This window comes from Sceloporus occidentalis, unplaced genomic scaffold (genome assembly GCF_023333645.1).
Source record: "Sceloporus occidentalis isolate IW3139 unplaced genomic scaffold, rSceOcc1.0.p SCAF_1, whole genome shotgun sequence".
Lineage (NCBI taxonomy): Eukaryota > Metazoa > Chordata > Lepidosauria > Squamata > Phrynosomatidae > Sceloporus > Sceloporus occidentalis.
This window is the reverse complement of record NW_028316981.1, coordinates 151,312,448-151,333,865: the sequence shown is the minus strand read 5'-3', so window position 1 is coordinate 151,333,865 and position 21,418 is coordinate 151,312,448. Positions and strand designations below refer to the sequence as shown.

General features: G+C 44.2%; 1 protein-coding gene across 1 annotated transcript in view; it reads right to left on the bottom strand.

Moving 5' to 3' along the window:
* Positions 1–20,542, bottom strand: part of GDF11 (growth differentiation factor 11) — a 41,506-nt gene extending 20,964 nt beyond the window's left edge. The window contains exon 1 of the mRNA XM_089477496.1: positions 19,868–20,542. Within this exon, the coding sequence (XP_089333622.1) occupies positions 19,868–20,291 (424 nt within the window). The 5' untranslated portion in view covers positions 20,292–20,542. The remainder of the gene's footprint in view (positions 1–19,867) is intronic.
* Between the last annotated feature and the right edge of the window lie 876 nt (positions 20,543–21,418).

The window sequence follows — 21,418 nt, the reverse complement described above, 5'->3', positions numbered from 1 at the left end:
AGATGGTTAGAATTCAAACTGAGATAAAAATCCTTTAATCCCAGCAAAGTAGTCAGGGTCTCAGAATAATTCCATTTCTCACAATTCAGTCAAAGGGCTGAATTAAGGCACCTTAAAAACAACAACAATCCTGCATTAGTTAGCCATGATAGATGCCCTGAACATCAATAAGCTGGGAAGATTGAGTAATACAGTACTATTGACCAAACTGCTGAAGACATGAGACCCCACACTCCCTCAGCCCAGAAAACAACAACAACGGAGGATTGCCTCCATGAGAACAAACAGAATAGTGATTGTGTTTGAGTTCTCTTGCTACACTGATAAGGTGAAGAATATGAGACGAAGATCTTCCCACTTCCTAGCATCAGCCAGCAACACACAGTGTCTAAATCCCCTACACTCTTCATCTGTTCACAGCCATCTGGGTTATATTGAGGTATGAGTGCCCCCTTGGCCCTGCCTGGTGCACCCTGCTCAGCTTAATCACCCCCAGCTGCATGTGCTATGAACTGCAGGCCTTGCTAACATGCAAAGGTCAAGACATGGACCAGCCGCCTCTCCCCGTACAGCCAACCAGGAGCAAAGGCCTCTACTAACAAATGCTCCAGGCAATTTGCCATGCACAAGTCCCAAATTAATGCTATGCTCCCCTGGGAATTTCTCTTCCCCCACCCCAGTCTCTGTCAAATCTTCAAATGACAGAAAACCCCTTCTCTCTCCCCCTCCCCCCCCCCATGTTTTAAGCCTAGCTATGGGAAACACTGTCACAGGCCTTACCAAGAGTAAGGTAGAAAGGGCAACTAAGAAAGTGGGAAGGTACACAATCTGGCCTTAGAACTGAGGGCATGCTAGTTTATTATATTCAGGTTCCTAGTGTTTGTTATCTTAAAACTGTGTGACTTGTTACATTGAGGCCTTCAGTGAGGTGGGGATGTTTATGGGCATTATTCAGCAACATCTTCATTTATCATAAGTCACACTCTGTTCCTCCAGCACATCTTCTCTGAAGTCCCAGTAGTACCAAATGTGTCCCCAAAATTTGCAAAGGTGCTGTCCATGGTTCTGTGCCCAGCTCCTAGTCATTCCCTACATGTTATTAAGGAAACGAAAGAGGACGACGACTATGGATTTGAATGTGATTTCTAGTCACTGATTGTATCCTCCCATTTCAAAAGCCTATTTTCGGAACTAGATGCTCTGCTTGAATTTTTATCCTCATTGCAATTTAGCCAGTAAACTCTGATGAAATAGGTGGATGGATCTAACTCACTGCTCCATAGAACTCAGGAAGGCTAAAGCGGTAACTAATGTTGGAATACTGTAACTGTTTTTTTAACTCTGTTGGGATCCCGCCTCGATCCATTGGGAGAGGCGGGAAGATATAAATAAAAACTATTATTATTATTATTATTATTATTATTAAATCTGGCCTAGATGTTGGAAGTGTAAGATTAGTAGTGTAGTTTATACTTAATTTGTAAAGTGTTTGACCTTAGTTCTAGAGCACTGTTGTTGTATCAATCTGTAAACTGTAAATTGTCAAGAGTTGCATAATGAAATTTCTATGGGACATAAGTGGAATATAGTTCACAAACTTTCCTTTAATATTTTTTGTTACAAATACAGATCATGATATTACTGAACCCATAAGAATTCCTACCCATTTTCAATAACCAGTGGATGGTTTCTTACAAATCTCATTCCAAGTTAAAATCAAGACAGCTGTAAAATTCTTTTCAACATACTTCTACAAAAGCCAATGCTTAAATCATGTTAGGAGAATTAAGAAATGAAAATTGGTGGGGGGGGAGGAGCCAGCAAATTAAAAAGAAAAGATCAGTCTTATAAGAATAAGCAATCCACCACAAGGGGAAAAAACTTCTTAAGTCAGAGAATTATCTGTAAATTGGGTGTGACCAACTTTTAGAAAACTTTCTTGACATTCTGTCCAGTCATACCTCCTTCACTTTCTGTGGGATATAAGGGAGAGCCTCCTCAGCAGGTCTTAAAGAGCATGCATGCTCATAAAGAAACAGTCCTATAGATACTCTGGGCCCAAGTCATGTAGGGCTTTATAGATTGGCATGCATAGTAGACACTATCCTAATGATACTCACAGTCTTATCCCAGGCTTTCTTCATCCCCTTCAAACACCCACATGCATGCATTAAATCCACTATACATCTCTGACAAAGAATTTGCTTCATCTATGGGCATTCTCTTCAATGGCTGGTTACACATTCTGGTAAATATTTGAGTTTTATTTTTAAATGATTTGGAGGGTCTTTTCCTCTTCCCTCTTTAAAATTTTCTTGATAATTTAATGGATGGAACATCTTATATTTCTCTCTCAGCATCACATCTACAAGAGTATAGGCTTTTCCCTATCTCTAGGGCCCAATTAAGAGCACAAAAGCTCTGTGCTGAAATTTATTTGAAGTGGTTTGCATATCTCGGAATCGTAATAAGCTACATGGTTCTTTTGTGAGAACATTGATGCACAAAGACTGACCCATGGACATACAAACTGCACTCTTTTATCCATCTTGGCTGGGTTCTGAAATCTCCTATAGCTCAAACAATATTCTGCTTCTCATACTGGCTCAATTCCTATAACCTGAATTTCTCTAAAGTTGGGTATATGAATGCTACTGCCTTGTTTTCTAACACAGAATCAATTACTGTGTTTTGAGAAGAAAGAGTCACAGGAAACAGACTATCACACTCCAGCTTCTTCCATGAGAAACACTTAGATAATACAGAAAATAGTTTTAGCTTTGCCAGGGCTTGCTCTGTAGCTTATTTAACATAATTCTTACTTTGGTTCTGACCATTCATTTGTTAGCAAACCAAGGTCATCTTGCTGACATCACCCATTTTTTTAAAGTCCTTTAGAGAGTTATAGCTTTCACAAATATTATATTGTAACCCGTCTCGAATCCCACTATGGGAGAAAGGTGGAATATTGATCTTTGGGGGGAAAATATAAATATATAGAATCACTCCCTAAAGCAGGGATGCACATAATGTGGCCCTCCAGATGTTTTTGGACTGCATCTCTCCAAATTTCTTACACTAATGGATCTGCTTGGAGCAGTTCAGCAGTTCAACAATATATTTGAAGGACAACATGCCTTAAAACATCACTCTTAGCATCTCACTTTGACTGTCCTGTGTTAAAGTAGTCCTCCAGGCTGACAAATTTTCAGGCTGTACAGACCAGCCATAAAGGCCAGCATGGGGACGGAGTAAGGGTGTGGTGTCTGCACAACGCACGCCCCAACTCTGCCCCCATACCGGCGTGACAGCATACGCCATATCAGATGGTGGGTGGTGTCACAGCACTCCTCTGGTGCTGCATCCAAAGGATGCAGTGCCAAAGGGGTCCCAAAAAGCCATGGCACTGGCAGCTATGGCGCCCATTCTGCAGCGCTGAAAGGCCAGATAAGGGCCACGGCATGTAGTTGCCTTGGCACTGATCTGGTAAGGAAACAGGCAGGCCACCCCTTAGGAGTGGTCTGTACAGCCCCTTAAGTAACTGAGATTGCTCTAATCTGGATTGGCATAATCCATTTTCTCAAATTTAAGAGGCATTCCTGCATTTTCTAACTACAGTGGACCCTTGGTAGCTTGGGTTTGGTTCCAGGACCTCCTGAGGACAACAAAATCAGAGGATGCTCAAGTCCTATTATATATAATAAAATGATGTACCTTATATAAAATGGCAAAATCAAAGTTTGCATTTTGGGTTTTTTGAATATTTTTTAATATTTCAAAGCCATGTATAGTTGAATCCAAAGATGTAAGTATGAAGGGCTGTCAGAATGTCACTGTATGGAGATCACTCTAATTTGCATTCTAATTATGCAGATTTGGTACATTAATCATGACACTTTTTTTCTGCTGTATTTCATCCTGTCATAGTATTCTTTACAATTACAACTCATCTAAGAGAACTAGTACTGAGTAATGTTTCAACTACTGGACTTGGAACTGGGGGATCCAAGTTCAAATCTCTGGTTGATCATGGAATGTACTGCGTGATGCTGGGCCAGCATTGCCACTCAGCAGACCCACCTTACAGGGCCCTCCCTTGCTCCTTGCACTCTGCCACCCACACTATTCACTCTTCCATTCCTCCTACTCCCTCTCTCATTTCACCTCATGCCCTTGCAATGGGTCCCTCCCTTGCTTTCTCATCCTTTTTTCTTGCTGTCTTGCCTTTCACTTTCACAATGCATCCATCCTTGCTTCTTGCACCCTGCTTTCCACCCCACACCTCATTGCAGTCTTCCATCCTTGCTACTCCCTCCCTCACCTCATCTTGCACCCTTGTAAGGTATCCCTCCCTTGTTCCTTGAACTCAGACACTCACACTCCTCATTCACCCTTCTCTCCTACACCTTCCCTTGCACCTTTTTAGGACACCCCTACACTTCTGACATGACTTACTGTTCCTTGCCTTGTTTCTTGCAGAACAATTTCACAATATGTCCTCCACATCTTGCTCTATATATTAGTTTTTACAAAAGCTAGAGATTTCCTATTTTTAAATGAAAGTTTGGAGTCTGGGCCAGATGATGGTCCAAACTTACACTGAGTAGCATGCCCAGAATTCAGTAAATCCAGCTAACCTAGGGGGTATGACAACCCTACTCTATTCATTTTGATATATGAAATAGTGTGGAGCAGATACTGTATACCAGGTGCTGTAGGCTATATTTCAGAGAAAGTAACTGGTAAAGCCACCTCTGAGTATTTCTTGCCTAAGAAAACCCTATGGAATTAATGGGGTCGCTCTAAGTCAGCAGGTAACTTTAAGGCATGTACACAGACAGAGATATATATAACACTACTGGTATTCCACTGGCAGCATAAATTGGTCTCCCAGTGTTTATAGGAGTCTTTCTCAATGGAAGTGCTGATTGGAAATGGCAAATACATTAGAGTCCATTTCATGTGTGTAGCTGGAAAAGCCAACCACAAGCCATATGTCACTAGCAAACTGTGCTGAGGAGTTGTACATGTTGTAATAAGGAACTGATATTTTTTATGACTGCTTCCAGAAATATGAAGCTGTTTCAAAAGTTGCTCATCAGTAGTTAGAAGATAATACTTTCCATAATTGTCCAGCAGTCATGGATGAAATATTCCAGACTCCACAGATGCTGACACCTTACAGCTGAAACAAATGCAGACTATCACATATACTCGTGTACAAGTCGACCTCATGTATAAGTCAAGAAAAGGTTTCATGGTCAAAATCATGGATTTGGATATGACCTGTGGATAAGTTGAGGGTAAAACTTAGGGGGCTATAACAAAGGATGGAAAGAGGAAAATACCAGTTCCATCCCTCCTTCTCCTTCTCTGGAACTCTTCCAACTACCTAATACCAATTCCGAGGTGCTGGAGGAGAGGTTTTATCATCAGATTGAGAAGGGGAAGCAAGTGGTGTTAAACGAGGTGTTTCTTCTATGGGAATAGGAGGCTTGCATATCAGACTGGGGAAGGAAGGAAGTGGTGTTCAATGAGGTGTTTTTTCCATGGGAAGAGAAGCCTTGCAAATCAGACTGGGAATCTCTTTCACACACACACACACACACACACACACACACACACAGATGCTTTTGGTGGAAGAAAGATTTTTAAGGGGTGATTCAGTGGATAGAAGGGTGCCTCGAGGCACCAAGAGTGGGGCATTAGGCTTGCTTGTTTTAGGACCTTTCTAAGCAGTACTAGTTATTGACCCGTATATAAGTCAACCCAGGATTTTAGGGTCAATTTTGAGGCATACATTTCTTGACTTATAGTCGAGTATATATGGTACTTGTTTCAGCCTGTACAACTCCTCAGCACAATTTGCCAATAACATATGGCTTGGGGACTGTATACAGTTGGCTTTTCCAGGTACAAACATGAAATGGGCTGTAATGTATTTGTGACCCATGTGTGCATCATGGTGAAGTCAAAGGCTTTCATGGCCGGCATCCATAGTTTTGTGGGTTTTTCAGGCTATGTGGCCATGTTCTAGAAGATTTTCTTCCTGACGTTTCACCAGCATCTGTGGCTGACATCTCTGAAGATGCCAGCCACAGTTGCAGGCGAAACATCAGGAAGAAAATCTTCTAGAACATGGCCACATAGCCTGAAAAACCCACAAAAAACTGTGCATCATGGGTTTCTATATTTAGGTTGAAACTACTGTTATCTAGCTGCCCGCAATATTGTATGTACAGTATTAAGCTTATATTTACTATACAGCTGCCATTATCTTGTATGTAATTAAATTATATTTCATTGCCGTTAGGCTTTGGTTGATTTGTGTTAAGGCATTTGTTACCCTGTTTTCTTTTCAAATTATTTATGATATCATTTATTTTCATATTTACTTTTTTGGTGGATTGTCTGTTTCCCTCCCTCTCTCCCTTCTTCCCCCTTTCCCCCCTTTCTTATGTATTTTGCTTGTTTTTAAGAAACCCATTCTCTTTGTACTAATGTTTTTTTTTTCCAAGTATTCAGTGACTGACTCTTTAATTGCTTATCCTAGAATCTTTCATATATTGATGTCAGACTCATTGGTCAGTAGTTCTTTGGGTCTTCTTTTCCCCATTTTTAAAAGATGCAGACAATATTGGCCTGCCACCAGTCTCACAGGACCTTACCATTTCAAAGAATTCTCATGGACAAAGACTCTAAGATTACGTCTGTATGTTTGTTTAGACCCCTAGATGCAGTTCATCTGGCCCTGGATACTTGAATTCCTTTAGAGTATCTATCTGCTAGGTTTCCCATACAACCCTTCACAAATTGACTACTGTTTTCCTTTTGGGAAAGAGATGCAAAGCTGAGAAATTCTACTTTCTCTCCGTTGCCTATTAGCATTTCTCACTTTTAAGATACTCCTGACTATCATGAACTCCCATATATGAATATTTATCACCAGAGAATTGCCTAGAATGTCCATAAAATTCCATTTGTGATCATATAATCATTATACAGTTATTTCCACATGGAAGAGGGATGTAAATTACAACTCCACTTCAGAGACAGAGGCAGGAACTCAATATGAAGCCCACTAGTTGGTGGAGTTTGCCATGAACGTTCACAATCAACAGGAAAATGCCAGTGAATTTGCTTTAATACAGTAATAGAATTTTGAGGAAATGTGTTGTAAATATAGTCTTCACGTTAATGGTCTGCAGTTAATATGGGTATCTTATTTATTCTACTCAATTTTATTTATTTATTATTTTATTTACATTATTTATATCCTGCCTTTCACTCAAGACAGTGCAGCATTTGGTTTTCTCTTCATTTTGATGGATTTTTCTCTGTTCCACAATTTGTTAAAAAGGAACACAACTGAAGCCATAACTCTGTCCATCCCTTATGGTTCCAACTTCAACCCCATTGCTCCAGTATATTAGTAGTGAACACCCCAGCTCTCCTGATACCCTTCATTTTCAAAACACTGCCCCACTCTTCCAGACAAACACCTATATGCCCAGAAAGTAATTATGTCTGAAAGTAGCTTTGAATTCATTGTTGTTTTTAGACTTTCTCCAAACTGTCAGAATGTGGTACTGATGCAGAGAGAATAGCATTTGGTGGATTTCACACTGTCACCCCCCAATCTCCCTTCAAGGTACTTCATTAACTTCCCCTCCCCACCTCCAATGCCCAAACGAAAGGTCAGCAGGGGTCACGGATAGCCAATAAATGGTTTAGAACCCAATTATCCTTCCCTAGTTTCTAGTCTATGGGTGGGGGAAACGTACGCTTTAGATTAAAAAAGTGGGGGAGGACAGGACAGAAGGAGTGAGGAGCAGGGACCCAGAAAGGTTTATGGCCCAACTGCCTATAAAACCTTCCCTTCCTTCTGTTCAGGAACCATAAAAATACTAACGCATGCACAGACAGTTGCTCCATGAAAGAAGGTGAGCAGCGAAAATCATAATTATCATCCACAGGAAAGGGAAGGAAGAAGAATGAGAAGGATTCCAAGAGATGTGATGGGGGGCCCAATGGATCAGCTCCAGACAATCCAGTAAGCCTAGGGCAAGGGGAATCATTCCAGATGGCTAATTAAAATCAGATTGGACTACTTTTGTCAATTTCACTCTGGGTGGTGTGTGCAAGCTGGCTTTTTTGAGGGAGGGGGAACAAATTGTTGAAGGGAGAAGGATGGTTGTGGGGAGGAGCAGCAAACGTTTAACACAGAAAAAAGCCTCAGCATGTAGCCGATTTTATGGGCAGTAAAATTTCAAAGCCATCCAAGTCTATTAATGCTGGAGAAGGAAATTTCTCAATGAGCTGTAGAATTGGCCAGGAGGGAAGTCCTTCTCCCTACTGCAATTCCTCACACTTGTGCCCCCCACACCTTCCCATCCAACACTCCTTCCTTCCGCTCAGCCTTCACACGTTCCAAACCATACGCCACCCCCCTTCTCAGTTCAAATGAACATTTGGAATCATAGATTCTTCCAGAACCACCCGTTTAATGAAAGGGGAGCAAGATGAACAGAGATATCAAGCTTATGGTTCTGATACATGTGCCAATCCACACTATGGGGCATTGTGTCCTACTGTTGTTCTTTCTCTTCCTCTCCAGCCCAATATTATAACTGTGCAGTTTGGGGCAGGGATCATCTATTGATGTATTTTCAGAGTCCTGGATCTGTTAATCTCTCTTCTCATGTAACCTTATGATAGGAATGTGTGGCTTTTCACATTAAAGGACTGAATTATGATCATTTATCTGGGTTAAATATCTTGCTTCCCAACTACAGTATGTCTTTGTAAGTCTGCTATTGCTGCTTTTCTGTTGTGGCCATTTTGCCTTCTGGTTCAGAGGCCATGTTTTCTTTTTCAGGCATGCAGTGTGTTGAGTTGATTTAAAGTACAGCAGTTCAGGGTGAATTACTCCTTTTGAGGATTTCATAGCTCTCAGTTTTCTGATTTGCTTAAATTTCTCAGCAATTTTCTGAGAAGGCTAGTCATGGCAGCTAAGCCCAATGCAGAGGCCTGACCCACTATTTTGGATCTATTTGAATTGTGGGGATATTGTTCTTTTGCTCTGAGTACCCAGCATGCACAATTTGTACACTGTTTTGTGTTTTAACTGTTCTCAGGTCTGTAAATAACTGTCTCCGTAAACTCAGGGTCAAAGGAGTATAATTTGAGAGCCTAAAGGGGCAAAGGGATCTTTAAGCAAGGATCTTGCTTGCAACATTGCTGTCACTTCTCATAGTCCAATGAAAATATCAATATACATTTCCACCCCATGGCCTGTGAAATTCACAAAAGACAGAAGAAGGAAGGAAGGAAAACCATTTGTGGTTTTGTGTTTTTTCTTGTTGCAGATTACAGGTCTTTATATCACGTACAAGCAGTTTAGGGTCCTCCAAATATTGGACTGGATTACAGCCCTGTTAGGATTTCTGTATATTGTAAGTGTAGGGATGATGGCGTTGCAGTTCAGAAGCTGGAGGGCAATAAGCTGCTCACTACTGCTTTATAGAAAGAAAGACCTAAATTACTTAGTACACAACTTTCATTTTGCTGGAAATAATTTCTTAATTTAACCAGTGAGGCAAAACAGTTACAGTGGTACGCTCCAGATGTTTGTTGTTATGTTCCTTCACACTGACTTTAACATAGGGCAACTTTATGCGATTTAGTTTTCTAGGTAAAATCTATTACCATTGCCTTCTTCTGAGGCTGAGAAAGTGTGATTCTCTTAGGGTTTCCAAGTGGGTGTCAATGAGTGGGAAGTAAGATCCTGATCTCCCAGAATCTTAGCCCAGTGTTCAGATCTCTACATGCCACTGTCTTCTTCCCTCCAAATGTGTTACACTGCAATTCCCAGGATCCCCCAGCCAACAGTGGGAGACTGAACTTCAGAATCCATACTGCATTTTTCAGATTGTAATTTCAGTGAAGCAGAAAAAAATATTATCTCTCTCTCTCTTTTTAGAAATTAGTAGTTATTGCATTAGCACCATCATGGCATAGTGGTTTAGATATTCAACTAGGATGTTGGAGACCAGGGTTCAGATCCCCATTGGCCATGGAAACCCACTGGGTGACATGGGGCAAGCCACAATCTCTCAGACTCAGAAAAAGGCAAGGGTAAACCTCCTCTGAAGAAATCTTGCCAAGAAAAAACTGTGATAGTCATTTTAGGGTCGCCACAACCTGGAAATGACTTGAAGGCATACCATAACATGTTGATGTGTTTATTCCATTTGGTAATACAGAAAAAGAACCCTTATTACTCCAAACCCAAGATATCTATTGACTCACAACTGATCAACAGACCCCATCCAATTTGATTAAGCCAACCAGTCCACTAATTCTTCTCTTTGCACAGATCACAGCTTCTTAATAATTACAAACCAGTGTAACTTTAGAGGTGCATCTACACTGTAGAAATAATGCAGTTTTTCACCACTTTGACTACCATGGCTCCATCCTATAGAATCCTGGGATTTGTAATTTTGTGAAACACCTGCACTTTTTTGCAGAGAAGGCAAAAGACCTTATAAAACGACAAACCCCAATATTCCATAGGATCAAGCTACAGCACTTAAAGTGGTGTCAAGCTGCATTATTTCTACAATGTAGGTCTTTTCACACTGCTTCACTGTGCTTCCTGGAGCAACCCTGCTTGAGTTTGTTACATGCCCAGAACTATAAAGGAGGAAGTCCATTTCCAGAACAATACTTTACTCCAGTAAAACACACAACTGTTGCAAGGGAACATTTAAAAACATGGGTTGGAAATGGGGATGAATCTGGTTCATCCTCTCGTCCTATCTAGCCTGTGAAATCTGAAAATACAATTGGTTGCTATGCACAAAATATGTAAGATGATGCCTGACATTGGTTATACTGATGATTCAGTAAAGAAGCTCCAGGATGGATTTATCTTTTCTTTTGTACCCATCTTCATGGCCTGGCCTGTCTGGCTTCAGTTTCATATTTCATGTTATGAATCTTGCTGCTTTGAAACCAGGAATGTCAAGAGATTCCACCTCAACATTAAAAGGAATTTCCTGACAGTAAGGGCTTACTCCTTCAATGGAGAGTGGTGGAGTCTCCTTCCTCAGAGGTCTTTAAACAGAGGCTGGATAGCAATCTGTTGGGGATGCTTTGATTGTGATTGCCTGCATGGCAGAATGGGGATGGACTGGGTGGCCCTTGTGGTCTCTTCCAACTCCATGATTCTATGATTATAAGCTGATCTTGTGAAATGTTCACTAAAAAAAAACCAGAGCAGCCTGCCTCTGCCATATACTATTGACTTCAGCCTTAATACTGACAGTTTCATTGATAATCATAAACTTTTGGGAATATAATTTAAGATGAAGTAGTTTCTGCTTCTAATAAAATTCACCAAATTATTTTTCTGACAATTCTGTACTGCTTCCTAGAGAAGCAAGAGATAACATGCACAGCTCCGTTTGGTGCTTAGGCAATTGGTGATCAGCCAACAGATTTGTCTTAGCACCCACAAGACCCAAATAATCGAGTGCACCATTACTGAGCAGCAGTAAAAACTCTGTGAGAAGCACAAATGAATACACAAGCAAACTACAATAAAAGCATGCTCTGGTGGAGTTTTGCTTCTGTCCAGGGCCTTCCTTTCATTCTTACCGTTTTAGCCAGTAGCCACACACACACACTGTTTGCCCTTTATGCTTGATCAGTTTTCCAAACCTATTCATAATAACCTATTAAATTACTCAAGGCTTAACCTTGTTTAACTTCCAGGATCAGATATGTTCAGGATGGCATGGCCAGAGGTGGTTATGATCCAGCCACTAAGCTCCCATAAGTCACTAATGGATCCTTACTCTCCATTTGGTATAGATTTGTTAGAGGAATCTGATAAGGGTGGAGTCTGGTTCACTATTCAGCATAGGAATCTGTAGGGACAAGAAGCAGGCATCAGAATTTAGATCTAAAGATGTAGGTAATTCTTTTGGAAACTCTGCAATTATATGATTCTATGATTCTACTCTTACAGGAATAATGTAAAAAGGGGCAGTTTCCCCTAAAACTAATGGCAGAAAACAAATGCTGTCTCTTACCAGTAGCAAATTGTCAAAGGGTGGTTTCATATCACATAATCTTGAACAGGAAAAGCATTTGTTCAGTAACTATGATCATACAGTGGCAAGCCAAAAAGATGTATACAAGAATAAGTGGATGCAAGGATGTAGAGGAAGTGTGAATTTAGGAATCAGTATTAGAGGAGCCCTGGTGGTGCAGTGGTTAAATGCCTGTACTGCAGCCACGCACTCAAAACCACAAGGTTGCGAGTCAGGCTTGCATCCTTCTGAGGTCACTAAAATGAGTACGCAGCTTGTTGGGGGCAAATTAGCTTACAATTGTAAACCACTTAGACGCTGCTAGTTTGGTATGAAGCGGTATATAAATGAAGCTTGTTTGTTTGTTTATTATTAAAATTGTCTATATTAAGTTCAAGATTTTGCCAAAAATGACAGGATTTAATTGTGATGCAGAGACACTTAGGATCCTTACAACAGAAACAGGGATGATCCAGCTTTCCTTATCACACACTTCTAAATGGAAGGATTCTGTCACAGCAATATTACTTATCTTGGTGCATAAGAATGTGTGCTGTTTCTATATTGTTTTCTGCAAATCACTATGGCATCTCCTGTCTGATCTCTTCCCTCTCTCACAATCCATAAAAAAGAATCATAGAAAGGTCAAAGGATTATCCACAGTAAGATGTACTTCTAGTGGCAATATCACACCTCTGATTAATCTGAAATACAGGTATTAAAAACAGAGCAATGGAGGAACAGAAGCAACCTTACCTATTTTGGCATTGTCTAAAAACAAGAAGATAGTCAGTGATGTAGACCTGAGTCAGTTGACTCGGACTTAAGTCAGACTTAAGTCGCTTCAATTACTTTACTTGGACTTGACTTGGAAAAAATGACATACTGACTCAACTTGAATTGAGATTTTTATATTTTTAGTGACTGACTTGCTAGTGCCATTCACTTGGAACAGCAGGCAAGACCTGCCCCCAAAATGTGGGGTGCATTTCTTAGAAGGGAATAGCAACTGCGTTAGGCAATGGGCTTGAGGTGGAAGGATCCTTCTAAAGCTTTTGAAAAGCTTTAGAAGGCTCCTGTGGGGACTGGTTGCCAAGCAGACCTCAACCCCCACCTCAAGCCCATTGCCTAATGCACTTGCAGTTCCCTCTGAGAAATGCACCCTGCCTCCTTTTTTTTTCTGTTAAAAGTTGGCTCCAGACTTGAGACTCGACTTGAAAGTATCTTGCAAGGACTTGAGACTCTGCTTGGAACTTGAAGGTAGAAACTTGAGACTTGGACTAAAAGACTTGGATATATCTCTGGGGATAGTATTGTATGATCTATAACCACTACATATTTCAAGTAAGATGCTTTTGATGACAGAGAACATACAGGTATAATAGAAACCCTGTAGGAGGTAACACTACCTACTGAGTAGCAAATAGAATAATTCTGCCCCTCATTCACCTTCTCTTTTTAAGGCCAGATTTCAATGGAGAAATCAACATATCTGGAAGAACTTTTAGTATAAAACAAGCCAGTCAGTGTTAGAATGCGATGATTAGAATACAATGATAGTACAAAGATTAAGGAATTTGCCAAGATGGTGGCAGTGTCAAACCTCATCTTAACAACTAACCAGCTAAGGATTTCCATTGGAATTGTTTTCTTTGCAGTGGGACAACATTGCAAGTAGTGTCCAGAGCAGGGCAACCAAAATGGTGAAGGGTCTGGAAAGCATAGCTTATGAGGAAAGACTTAGGGAGCTGGGGACATTTTGCCTGGAAAAGAGATGGTTAAGAGGTGATATGATAGCCCTGTTTAAATATTTGAAGAGGTGTCATGTTGAGGATGGAGCAAGCTTGTTTTCTGCTGCTCCAGAGACTAGAACATGGAACAATGGATGCAAGCTCCAGGAACAGAGAATCCACCTCAACATTAGGAGGAACATCTTGACAGTAAGAGCTGTTCAACAGGGCAACACACTCCCTCGAATATGGTGGAGTCTCCTTCTTTGGAGATCTTTAAATAGAGGCTGGATGGCCATCTATCAGGGATGCTTTGATTGTGATTTCCTGCATGGCAGGGGGTTGGACTGGATGAACCTTGTGGTCTCCTCCAACTCTATGATTCTATTATTCTTCATCCAGCATTGTCAAGCTCCTGCGTCCACAGTCTTCTATATTCATTACAACAGGGGTGGGGAACTTTCCCAAATGTTTTCCAAATGTTTTGAACCACAACACCCACAATTCCTTGCTGTTGACTATCCTACCTGGGAGATAAGAGAGTTGTAGGTCAAAATATCTGGGGCCAGTACATCAAGCTGCATTGCAACTTGAGTTCTCAATAATGTTTCCTCTCTACAGAAAAAGAAAAAGAGAAAGAACTGGTGACCATATTATTTTCCAAGCCTGTTGTACTTTCACAATATAATGTGATACTGTAGGCCCAAACTTGAGCCTATCCTAGCAAACAAACACAAAACAACAGTTACTTGCATTGTTCTTCTCTGCCTTTCTGTACTGTGGGAAACAGTAGCAGGAATCATATCTTAGATGTAAGTACTGAAGAAGGTACTGGCAAACCCAGTAATGGGGTTGTAATTTTTTTTTTAATTTTTTTTTAGGCAAGGTGGGTTTGTCAGTACCTTCCTCAGTACCTACATCCAAGGATGTAATTCCTAATGCCTAAAAGAACCCCTATGAAATCCATGGGGTTGCCATATGTTGACAGGCAACTTGAAGGCGCACACACACACACACACACATATACAGTGGACCCTTGTTATACGCTGGGGTTTGGTTCCAAGATCCCCCGTGTATAACAAAATCCGTGTATGCTCAAGTCCCATTAAGTATAATGACATAGCAAAATGGTGTCCCTAATAAAAAATGGAATATCAAGGTAAATTTATACTTTTTTGGAACATTTTCAAACCGTGTATGCTTGAATCCGTGTATAAAAAATCCGTGTATAAGAAGGGGCGACTGTATATACACATTCCATCCTGTCCTGCCAGACTCTTCTGTTAGAGGGCAGGAAATGCCAAACAATTGCACCTATGAGCAAACTGTAGCAAACTAGCATTCTTTGCAATACTACCTACTAGTCCAATGCTCAGGAGCAGAAGACATTCAGAAATAGCTAGCTGAGTTGAAAGAGTTGAAAAGGTGAAGCCAGAGGGAGTGTCAAGGTAGACTAGAAGCTGTGATCATGAAGAAGGCAAAAGTTACACTAAGAAATAATTCCAGTATAGCATAATTTCAGTCGAGTCTCAGCTTACAACTTTTTTTACAGTTCTTCCTCTGTCTTTATTTACTATACAAACATTGTGTTATAGTGTGAAGTCGAAGGCTTTCACGGCTGGAATCCATAGTTTTTTGTGGGGTTTTCGGGCTATGTGGCTGTGTTCTGGAAGAGTTTATTCCTGATGTTTCACCAGCATCTGTGGCTGGCATCTTCAGAGACCAACACACAGATTAACATGTAAATTACTTCCTCTCAACCAAAGGTCACACAGTATATATATACCCCACTCTTTTTCATGCCAGCATTCTCCTGGTGTTCCACCAGCATCCACCACAGTTGCTGGTGGAACACCAGGAATAAACTCTTCCAGAACACAGCCACATAGCCTGAAAACCCCACAAAAAACTTTGTGTTACAGGTTTTCGAGTGCTAGCACTACTTTACTTGCTAAGGATTTAAATGTTTGCCTCATTGTTATTTCATTAATGATATATTGGTCTGGATAGCTGACTGATAACCAATGAATCATTTTTCATTATCTCTGACACATTGCTGATTTTTGACAAGAAATGTGACATACCCCTTTCCATTTCATTGAGCTGGTATAATCAGCACAAATTCCTCCAAAATTAAGCGGAAGCTTACCACAGGGTCATTTTTGCTGTAACATATTTGCCAGTACTTGTAAAATTTGCCATGGTTAAAGAAGTCAGACATTAAGGGTATTACAGAAATCAGCTATTTCCATCTCTCTTTCATTCTCTCTGGGCCAACTTCAGTCTCAGGCCCATTTTAACTACCCTTCCTCTCACTTGTTCTTGAGGCATTGGGATTTAAGGATTTAGGTTGATGATCCAGCTACACATTTTAATGGGACATTAGCTATGGGGAACTGATTGATTTACAGACATTTAGCCATTCTGGAATCTATTGTGTTTTTATGTCCATGGCTTCCTAGGATGAAAAATATAAGATAATGAGACTGAGAACCCACATAGTGGGATGGTTTGAACATTGGACTACGACTCTGGAGACTTGGGTTTGAATCCCCACTTGGCTATGGAAACCCACTGGGTGACCTTGAGCAAGTCACACTCTTTCAGCTGCAGAGGAAGGCAATGGCAAAACTCCCTCTGGAAGAAAACTTGCCAAGAAAACACCATGATGGGTTCATCTTAGGGTCATGATAAGGCAAAACAACACAACAAAGGATTGTAAAGCAATTACAAAATACTAACAAAAGTGTTCACAAAATATCACAAAAGAATAAGGCAACAAATATTTTCAGATTCAGGCAAACTCTTTCTGTGGTATACAAGGAGCTGGCAGTGTTGTGCACATAGGTTTTTCTTTTTATGTGGGTCATGGCTGAAGTCAAATAAGACTGTGCCAGCAGAGCTGTTTGCTGTATAATGAACAAACAACTCCTACTGCCTTATAAAAATCTAGATCACTCGTATTTAGACATACTACTAATATTTAACATTCATGATCTGGGTGTTGTAATATTGGTTGAGCAGCAGCATCAAAAACATTGCTAGCCAAAAGAGTCATGACACACTTGTCATTCAAAATCCCGCTTACCCCTTTGGTGCTGTTGTCTGCATTCTGCCCTCAAGTAAACCTTCACAGAAAGTTGGAGCTACAAAAGCCCTGTGTATATATACTGTACATACATATATATGTACATGCAAACATGGATGACTGAGTAATACACACTTGATAGCTCCAATCACAATAAAGTTAGTCTTGATCAAACTTCAACAACTGGGTTTGACCTGCATTTGCCTTGTTCCCTTGGTTTTAGTGGAGTGGAGTGGCGATAGCACCTAGCTTCAATTGAATAAGCCTAATAAACGCAACGGGAATGAATGAAATGAGACTCCACTGAAAAGCAGTCCATTGAGGTCATGTTAGTAATCTGTATGATCTATCTATATGGCGTTGTACCTGCGATGGCTCATTCCCACAGGCAAGTCATCACTTGATTTTCAGCCATCAAATGTGACCAACCTTTAAGAATGTTTGTAGCATCTATTATATGTTATGGTTATTATTTAAGGACTCTCCATTCAAAGGATATTTTTCATCAAGTTTAGAGCAATGTAGGGGAAGGCATTATGTTCAAGACTGTTCTAGGTAGTCATGTGTCAACACTAGTACTTCTTTATAAAGCCCAGCACAACTTTCAGGTAAAGATCTGGAATGGGTCTTGATATAGTTACTTACGATTGCAGTGCTACTGAAATTTCCAGGCTTTTACTGTTTTGATAAAATGCTACTGATGCTTGCTACTCCGCTGTACATAAACTCTGGTGGGACCTGCTGCTATCGAGTACACAGCAGCTAGCCAGGTATCTTCTTGTGATGCCTACCCCAGCCCCAGCCCTCACCTGTGTTAGCCTACTGACACTGAACTAATGAGAAAAGGCAAAGGGGCCGCTCTGCTTGGGCTGCTACCATCAAACTAGTAGCTGATTCTTTTCATAGAATCATAGAATTGGAAGAGACTCCAAGGGCCATCCAGTCCAACCCCATTTTGCCATGCAGGAAATCTCAATCAAAGCATCTCCGACAGATGACCATCCAGCCTCTGTTTAAAGACCTCCGAGGAAGGAGACTCCACCACTCTCCATTGAAGGAGTGAGTTTCACTGTCAAACAGCCCTTACTGTCAGGAAGTTCCTCCTGATGCTGAGGTGGAATCTCTTGACATTCCTGGTTTCAAAGCAGCAAGATTCATAACATGAAAGCTGAAGCTGAAGCCAGACAGGCCAGGCCATGAAGATGGGTACAAAAGAAAAGATAAATCCATCCTGGAGCTTCCTTACTGAATCCTGGGTATAACCACTGTCTCCCCCAGCACCAGTGTGAACAACACCTGCCTCATCCTTCCAAAGTGGACTTGGGACAGCATGAAGCATACCATTTAGAAGTGTTACATTCTAGTTGAGCCCCTTCTTGTGACCCTGTCCAGAGACAGTGCCCCTACCACCCGTCACCGCCTCTACCGCTGTCCCACAGAGAAGTTAAGAGAACGCTTGAACTGCTCTGCAGGTTGTCCTTTATGAGCCCCAGTGGAGAACTCTATGGAGAACTGAAAAGAAGAAGGGGCGGCAGCCCTTTCAGAGAACGGCGTGCCCAAGAAAACCACCTCGCTGGTGCCAGAGCTGGCTCCTAAAGAAGTCTTGGCCGAGGGTCCAACCTGAGAGTCGCCCGCAGAGGTGGGGGCTGCTGCTGCTGCTGCTGGGCTTTCTCCCCTTCCACCCCTTCGGGACTTGGAAAGGGCGCTCTCCCAAGAAACCCTGCAGAGCACAGAGGCCCAGGCTGTCTCCACCCGCAGGACTCGGTTTGTTTCCCCCAAACCTTTCTTTTTAACGGGTTTTATTTGACACAAGGGGAAAATGCCACCATCCACGGGGAGAAGGACAAAGGGCCCCCTGGCTCTTGGCAGAGCCGGCGAGGGAGCAAGGAGGGAGCTAGCGGGCCGGGGGGGGGCAGCTGGGGGTCACGAAGGCTCCGGCTGGGGGGCAAGCTTCTCGGGCCGTTTGGCCCTGGCGAAAGGGGACCCCACAGAAGGGACGACCAGGCCCCCCTTCCCGGCGCTGCCCCTTCCCACTTGCACGAGCCCTCTCAGGCAAGGTGACACCTTCGGCAACCCCTGGCCGTCCTCAGCTGGAGCTGGCTTTGGCCAAAGGGGGACTTTGCAGGCAGCACCTGCAAAGGAGAGTCTACACACCCGCCGCCTCTTTTGCACAGCCCAGCTCCCCAGCCGAAGAGAGAGCTCCGCAAAGAGCAGGGCGAAAAGAACTGGAGTCGGCTCCAAGGTTGCCAAAGGCAGAGAGGGATCCACGGAGTCGGTTCCCTGCCCAAAGCCGAGCTCTCCTCCCGAGGCTGACCGAGAACTTTGTGCCACTTGGAAGAAACTAAGGCTTGGGGGGGGGGATCCCCCAGTTTAGCGTTCCTGCTTCATTCCCCAGCAGCAGGAGAGGGAGCGGGAGCCGGACTGGGGGCAGGAGGCTTTGGAGCAAGCCCTCCTTCCACGCTCTCTCTCTGCTGGAGAGCCAGGGGCCGGAGGAGAGCTAACCTGCCTCTTGGGGGAGGAGGGGCTACCTGGTCCTTGCACACACACACACACACACACACACACACACACACCCCATCCCCAGCATCAGGCACACACAGGACACACGCATCCCTTCCACTCCGAGGTCCCTGAGGATGGCAGCGCTTGGCTCTTCGCTCTGGCCCAGGGCAACAATGAAGCCCAGGACCAGCTGGGGCCAGGCGGGCTAGAGAGATGGGACACCCCCCTTCCCTTCCCTTCCCTTCCCTTCCTTCTCTTCTTTCCTTTCCTTTCCTTTCCTTTCCTTTCCTTTCCTTCCTTCCTCCCTCCCTCCCTCCCCCAAAACCAAACCCGAGGCGAGCAAAGTTGCTCCACCTGCCCCTCGCCGGAGCCCAGCCGTTGCTCCCTGGGAGGGTGGGAGGGCGGGAGGGCGCCGGGGCTAACAAAGGGTCGGCCAGGGGACTTACTCTCCTGGGCCATGCTGATGACGGTCTCGGTGGTGGCGTGGTACTCGTCCTCCTCGAGGTAGTCGTCGTGCTGGAAGGAGTCCCCCTGGAAGTCGTGCAAGTCCAGGATCTGCTGGAGCGGCGGGGCTTTGGGCAGCAGCTGGTTGACCACCTCGCGGGTGATGTTGGGCGCCTCCTTGAGCCGCAGCTTGCTCAGGATCTGGGACTTGATGCTCTCCAGGCGCATCTCCTTGCTGTGCTTGCGCCACAGGCACACCGGGCAGCCCGGCGGCGGCGGCTGCTGCTGCTGCTCCTCCGCCGCTGGCTCTGGGGCCACGGCGGGGACCCCCTCGGTGGGCGCCTTCTTCTCCCCGGGCTCCCCGGCGCCCAGCTCCCAGGACAGGACCAGGACGCACCAGAGGACCCCAGCCTTGGGCGCCAGCATCTCTGGCCAGCCTCGCTTCCCCGCCCAGCCAGGCACGACCCCTCGACGCCTGCCTGCCTGCCTGCCTTCCTCTCTCTTCCTCCCTCTCTGTGCCTCTGGCTCTAGGGCCTGGGGATGGAGCAGGGATGCCTGCGCTGCTGCCTCCTCTTCCTTCTTGGGAGAAGAAGGGCTGGAAGTTCTTGGGGGCCGGAGCCGGCGATGGGGAAGGCGCAGGGGAGGGGGGCCCAGAAGAAAGAAGGACTCTCCTTTTATATCCCAAGTGGAGTGTGTCGTCAAAAGCCTGGATTGGCTGCGGAGGCAACAAAAGAGATCTCCCGGCGGCGGCGGCGGCGGTGGCGGCGCAAGGGCTGCTGCTGCTGCTGCTGCTGCTGCTGTCACCAAAGAGCCCGGTCGCCACCACCTTCCAGCCCCGGTCGCCTCGCCTTCGCTGGTGGTGGCAGAGCTTTTAAGCCCTGGCAGCTCCCTTTGAAACCGAGAGGAGAGGAGAGGAGAGGAGAGGAGAGGGGGCCCTGGGGGCTGGGGGGATACAGGGGGCGGGGAGAGGAGGAGGAGGAGGAGGAAGGCTCTGACAGCCCCTTAAAGAAACAAAGTCCCCTTTGCCAGCCCCACTGGAGCAGGCGTCTCGGAGGGGGGCCGGGGTCGGAGCCTGCGGGGCAATAAATGGGGCCAGGGCCAGGCTGCCTCCCAGATGCAGAGGGAGAGCCAGGGAGGAAGGAGGGCTCTCTCTCTCTCTCTCTCTCTCTCTCTCGACCGCTTGGGTCCCCCGAGAAGGACGCCCCTAGGTGGAGGACCGAGGACGAAGAGGGGCGACACACGGGCCTCCCTTCTTCCCTCTCCCCGCCACCCCCTTCTGACCCCCTTGGTAGCACTTTTCTCAGTGCTCTGTTTTGGAGCCATTTTCATCCCCTCCTCGGCGTCCCTTCTGCTGCTCTCTGCGCCACTTGACAGTTTCTAAGTGCCCCGCGGCGCCTAAAGCCCCGATCGATTGGACGGTTTCTACAGCTCTTTCTCTCTCTCCCTCCCTCCCTCTCAGGTCCTCCCGGCCCCCTTGGCAGTCCCCAGGGGACCCCTCCCCTCCCCTCCCCTCCTCCCCAGCCCAGCCCAGCAGGACGCGCCCCTCCAAAGCA